Source organism: Gavialis gangeticus, unplaced genomic scaffold, assembly GCF_001723915.1.
Source record: "Gavialis gangeticus isolate Ggan-Ray unplaced genomic scaffold, GavGan_comp1, whole genome shotgun sequence".
In the NCBI taxonomy this organism is placed as follows: Eukaryota; Metazoa; Chordata; order Crocodylia; family Gavialidae; genus Gavialis; species Gavialis gangeticus.
In genome coordinates this window covers 43,498,578-43,504,606 of record NW_017729008.1, presented here as the reverse complement: position 1 = coordinate 43,504,606, position 6,029 = coordinate 43,498,578, and the positions used below count along the sequence as shown (strand labels likewise).

The 6,029-nt window shown below is 55.6% G+C and overlaps 1 protein-coding gene across 1 annotated transcript in view; it reads left to right on the top strand.

Moving 5' to 3' along the window:
- Window positions 1–843: 843 nt before the first annotated feature.
- The window catches only part of SMO (smoothened, frizzled class receptor), a gene marked incomplete at its 5' end in the record, with an annotated part of 20,902 nt that continues 15,716 nt past the window's right edge, over window positions 844–6,029 (top strand). Inside the window, 7 exons of the mRNA XM_019509342.1 lie at window positions 844–1,215; window positions 2,437–2,646; window positions 3,112–3,284; window positions 3,919–4,138; window positions 4,842–4,965; window positions 5,454–5,546; window positions 5,957–5,975. Of these exons, the coding sequence (XP_019364887.1) occupies window positions 844–1,215; window positions 2,437–2,646; window positions 3,112–3,284; window positions 3,919–4,138; window positions 4,842–4,965; window positions 5,454–5,546; window positions 5,957–5,975 (1,211 nt within the window). The remainder of the gene's footprint in view (window positions 1,216–2,436; window positions 2,647–3,111; window positions 3,285–3,918; window positions 4,139–4,841; window positions 4,966–5,453; window positions 5,547–5,956; window positions 5,976–6,029) is intronic.

Genomic DNA, 6,029 nt, shown 5'->3' with positions numbered 1-6,029 from the left:
CTCTGCCTCCCTGATCCCCCTCAGCCTACTCACCGCAGGGCGATGGGGGATCAGAGCCACTCATGCTCAGGGCGGATGGGGGATCAGAGCCAGGAGGTCCGAACATGGACGGTAGCAAGGCTGGGACCAAACGGGCAAGGCAGAGGTCCAGAAGCTCGCACAGGTTGTCGCTGGTACAAATCCAGGAGGAAGTAGGAGTGGTTTTATAGTCCTCGTGCCAGGGGCTTGGGGTTCCCATAGCTTCCTCCTGGTCACTGAACTCCCCACCTTGGTGCTCGTGGGTGGGCTGGGGCTGATGCCTGACCACCTGCCTCATGGTAGTCTGGACTTTCCTCCACCTGCTTTCTTGGCTGTGCTGGGTTCAAATCCTGTGGGCTCAGCTGGGAATCTGCTTTGGTTTCTGTTGGGGAGCTGGGAATTGCTAATGGACATCATCTTGCTTTGCTCTGATGATGCAGCCCTGGCACCCCGGAGCGCTGCCATTGCTTGAGGTCCCTACGTGCTACAGCTGCACAAAAAAGTACCGTATTTATTTGCATACCACGTGCCCCGAAAGGAGACCCACAGCTTGTCTGGGGAAGGCAGAAAGTTATCCAAGCTGTTCAAAATGAATCTCCTTGTTTAAGAGACCCCTCCTCACCTCCAGTTTTCACTCACTGATTTGTGGGGAAAAGGGGAACGTGGTAGGCAGATAAATAAGGTAATCAGAGAGGAGCCTCTTGGGAACATGGATGAGGAGGCATATTTGTGAGGGGGAGAAACAGCTGTGGTATCTGGGAACTTGGGATGCATTAACCCCATCGTGCCTGTGCCCCCCACTCATATCCTGATGGCTGCTGACTGACAGCAGCCCCCGCGCTGGTTCACTTCCCGGTGCCATCCCTTAAAACTGGTCCCCAAACTGCTTCTTTCTATCTGGGGGGCAGGGACAGGGTGGTTACCTGGTGCAACCACCGGGGGCACCGTGCTGTACCACCCCAGCCGACACCTGTTTCCTCCCCCTGGGCAGGTCTAAGGAATGCCCCACGCTGCTGGGACGTGATCCAACCCCTGCTCTGCGCCGTCTACATGCCCAAGTGTGAGGATGGCAAGGTGGAGCTGCCCAGCCAGACCCTGTGCCAGGCCACCCGCGGGCCCTGCACCATTGTGGAGCGGGAGCGGGGCTGGCCCGACTTCCTCAAGTGCGGTCTGGACCGGTTCCCAGAAGGCTGCCCGGTAAGGAGATGCCGACCCCTGGGCACATGCCAACGCACCTGCCCAGTGCTGACCGTCCCACCCTGCCCTGATGCGTCCACCAGGCCATGGGGGCAGCAGAGCCGGGCTGGCAAGGTCTCAAGAGGCCACGTCTAATCCAGCTCCTTGCTCCCATCTGAACCATCCTAGAGAAAGGCATGTCCAGGGGTGGAGTGCAGTCGCATCCCCCTTTGATTTCTGCTCCCCCAAACTTTAAAACCAGCTGCCTGGGAGGGGTAGAGGGGTAGAAGCATTTCTATTCAGGCAGCGGGGAAGGAGCCATTAACTTCGGTTCACTGTCATCTCCCTAATTCCTGCTAATCTCTTGCCACTCTATAGGTGTTAACAACCCTCTCTGCTTTTTAACTGTCTTGATGTTTCACTAATCAAACTATCCTTTCTTCTGTAATGCTGCTGTCTGTTAGCCCTTCCTAGTAATGTCTCTCTTCTATTTCACAGTCCTGCAGGCTGTTTCTAGCCCTAATTAAAAACCTTAACTCAGGCGTGGTCATATGAGCTCATGGGTAAAAATGACTGACAGTGAAGCATTGGAGGTACGGTCAAGATGCCCAAGAAGGCTAGATTTTGTTTTATGAAACTGAACAAGAGATGTTCATTTAACTATGATGACTACAGGACTAATGGCACACAATATCTTCTGACTGTTTTTCACTGTATGTGTTGTTTTTTTTAAAACGTTATATATAGTCTTGCAAATGAGTGCATGTTCCAATAGTTATATTTGGTTTTGCTTTGACCCTAAACTAAATAATATAGAGCTGTTCCCCTTGCATATTAGTAAAGCTTCTAGTTTCTCTTTAACTGGAGAAAAATAGGTGCCATGTTACATGTGATGAAGTGCCACACCATCTGCACCCCCCTTTCCAAAATCCTACATCTGCCCCTGGGTGTATCTCACCTGCTTTTAAAAGTGATGGGGAGTCCAGAGTCCCCTGGAGAACCTGCTCCAGCACTGAGCTGCCCTCAGAGGGGCAAAAATCTCCCTGATATCCAATCTCAACCTCTCTCGTTACAAGTTGAGCCCATGGCTCCTTGTCCTGTCCTCTGTGGCCACAAGAGCAGACCATCGCTGTCTTCTGTACAACCATCCTTTATGTCTTTTGAAGATGGTCCAGTCCCTCCCCGGTCATCTCCAGCCTTGCTAACCCTTTGCCCCCACCTCTGTCTCCGTCTGCCCCCCAGAATGAGGTGCAGAACATCAAGTTCAACAGCTCGGGGCAGTGCGAGGTGCCGCTGGTGCGGACGGACAACCCCAAGAGCTGGTATGAGGATGTGGAGGGCTGCGGCATCCAGTGCCAGAACCCGCTCTTCACTGAGAGGGAGCACCACGAGATGCACGTCTACATCGCCGCCTTCAGCTCTGTCACTATCTTCTGTACCTTCTTCACCCTGGTGAGTACCAGGGCTGGGGTATGGTTACTGCAGGGCTGGGAGAGGATGTCCAGGGTTGTTGGTCTTGGGAGGGGACTAGATGGGGTGATGCGTTGGCTTAGAGTATGCCCTGGTGGCTGGTTAGAGCTGGTGCTGCCTCTACTCCCGAGCACAGGGCAATTGTCTTATTTTATCACCTACAACATGCACGTCCCACCCAAAAACCAGCTGCTGGACATTTTTGTGCACATTATGTGCAGGGCATATATTTCTGCCATTTCAGGGAGCAGAAGCAGGCTCTGCTTCCTCACTGCTGCTACTGAGTTACTTACTACAAGGGAAGATCTTTGTTCCTCCATTCTGTCTTTTGAAAACGTGTGGATTATATTCTGGGGCGTGTTGTATGTGAGGAATACGGTATATTGCCCCAGCCCTTCTGCTGACCCCTCTCCCGCTTTTGCCTCCCCTTCCCCTACTCCCCGCCAGGCCACATTTGTCGCTGACTGGAAGAACTCAAACCGCTACCCAGCTGTCATCCTCTTCTACGTCAATGCCTGCTTCTTCGTGGGCAGCATCGGCTGGCTGGCCCAGTTCATGGACGGGGCCCGTGGTGAGATTGTGTGCCGGGCCGATGGGACCATGAGGCTGGGTGAGCCCACGTAAGTACCCCTGCCCCTGATCCTCCTTCATTCTCCATGGTGCTACCCTCGGGGGGGTGCTGTGCACACCCATCCCATGGGCATGTTCCAGGCAGCGTCAAGGCAGGGGGAGACCGGTGGCACTGGGGATCTGGGCACAGCCCCCAGTGAGACCAGATCATGGCTCTAGGGTGTTCTAGGTTGCTCTGTCACCTCAGTCCAGTAGGGAATACTCTGGCTGCTGCCATATGCTGGGCTGGATACCATACTTCATTGAATACAACGCTCCCCTTTCCCCCAAAAAACAGCTGCGGAAATTGGTGTGTGTATTATATGTGAGAAATATGGTAAGAGCAGGTTCTACCGCTTACCTGGTGAAATGGGGCATAAAATCTGCAGCCATCCCCAGGGAGCAAAACAATGAACAGGCTCAGCTCCCTCTCTGCAGCTACTCATTTACTTCCTGCAAGGAAAAATCTTTCTTTCCTTCCTTCTGCCTTTCAAAAGCAAGATGTGTATTATATTCTGGGGTGCGTGATATACAAGAAAAGATGGTATAGCTGCAAGGAACCAATCTCAGTGCAGTGGGGCATGGAGATGGACCCCCGCAGTCCTTTCTTTATAGGGCTCATTGACATCTCCCCCTCCCCTCCAGGTCTAACGAGACGCTGTCCTGCGTGATCATCTTTGTCATCGTCTACTACTCACTGATGTCGGGCGTGATCTGGTTCGTCATGCTGACCTATGCCTGGCATACCTCCTTCAAGGCCCTGGGCACCACCTACCAGCCACTGGTGGGCAAGACCTCCTACTTCCACCTGGTCACCTGGTCCATCCCCTTCGTCCTCACTGTCGCCATCCTAGCTGTGGCACAGGTACGGGACAGCTGACCCACCCCCCTGTTGACCTCTCTGCCCTGCCTGGGTAGCAGGGACCTTTCCCAGGCTTCCTCAGTGCCTCTAGCAGCTCTTGGCAGGGTGCTGTGCAGCCTCTTCAGCTGCTGGATGCCTACATGCTCTCGTTTTGCAACCTGTGCCATTCCTGGTAAACAAAGGAGACCAAGTGGGAGGACGAGCTGTGTGCAAACCTGCCTGTTGCTGCAGCTACTTCCTTTTGAAAGCCCCTCCTGCCACGACGGCAGACGTCCATGTGCTCACTGTGTAAGCAGGACCAGGGGTGACTCTGGAAATCATGGCAGGTTTGCTACAAAACTAGCGGTGTCTGGTCTCGCTTCTCCCCTATGCACTGACTCGGTTGCCGCCCTCTCGTAGGTGGGCTTAGTGTTTTCTGGCTCCTCGTGCCCCCCCCCCCATTTCATGCCTTTCCTGCACCAGTGCATCTCCAGGGAGACACCCCAGGGCCCTTCCCACCCCCTCCCAGTGCCAGGGGCATCTGCCAAACTCTGGCATCTCATAGGGTGGATCCTTTGCCCCATGGCCCTGCACAAGGTCCCTGTGTGCTGACAGCCCGGCCTGTGCTCTGGAGACCTCCAGCTCAGCAGGAAAGAGTCTTGCGGGAGCTTCTTCTCTCCCCTGGGGCAGGAGAAGGACTGAGCCCAATGACTCTGCTCCCTACCAGGTGGACGGCGACTCTGTCAGTGGCATCTGCTTTGTGGGATACAAGAACTATCGCTACCGGGCTGGCTTCGTGCTGGCCCCCATCGGCCTGGTGCTGATCGTGGGGGGCTATTTCCTCATCAGAGGTGGGTGCGTGGCAACGTGGGGGGGCGAGGGGAGTTGAACATGGACCCTACAATGCCAAATCAGGGGGCTCTTAAGGCCTGAGCTCCAGGAAGAGATCCCTGAGCGGGCAGCTGTAGTAGGTTGTTATCCTAGTGTATGAATGAGCCACTAGAGAGAGACAAAAGGGAGCAGCCAGGACCATCCACAGCGGTGTCGGGTCTGGTGTGGGAGCATCCCAAGGGAGGGCCAGTAGGGGGGCCTGTCCCCATTGCCTTACAATAGCAGAGGTGTCCCAGAGCCTCGCCCCGGGGCTCAGCCAGTAAGGGCCAGTTCAGGCACAGCAGGTTCTCTACTCTGATTGGCCAAGCCCACGGGTGCTGGAGATGGGCTGCTGTGTGCGAGTGGGTGAGACCTGCTTGCCGTTCCCTGCTCCACAGCCCCGGGGCTTGAGCCTCTGCTGGCCCCATGCCCCTGCCCAGCCTGACCTCGACCCTATCTCTCACTCCAGGTGTCATGACTCTGTTCTCCATCAAAAGCAACCACCCCGGGCTGCTGAGTGAGAAGGCGGCCAGCAAGATCAACGAGACCATGCTGCGGCTGGGTGAGCGGCAGACCGAGGGTGGCTGCCCTGGGCGGGGGTCTTCCAGAGCCCCCAGCAGAGTGGGCACAGGTTGGGGTAGGAGATGCCTGGGGAGCCCAGCCTGGCAGAGCCCTGAGCTTCAAAAGACCCCAGCAAGGGGGTGTTAGCTCAGGGCTTCGTCCCAGTGCAGGTGGGAGGTGGTATCTCTTTCATGGTGCCAGGGCTGCCCTGCTCCACCCTAGAGGTGGCTGCACTCAGCCGCAGCCAGTGATCCCTGGGCACGGGTTACCCAAGTGCTGAAAGGTGCAGCAACAACCAATGCAATGCTCAAATGAAATATCCTGGGGAGAAACATGTGCCCTTGTTTTCCCCCCACACCCCCCTCGCTGTCTGGTCTCAGCTTAAGTGACCCGCCTGCCCTCCCACCACAGGCATCTTCGGCTTCCTGGCCTTTGGCTTCGTCTTCATCACCTTCGGCTGCCACTTCTACGACTTCTTCAACCA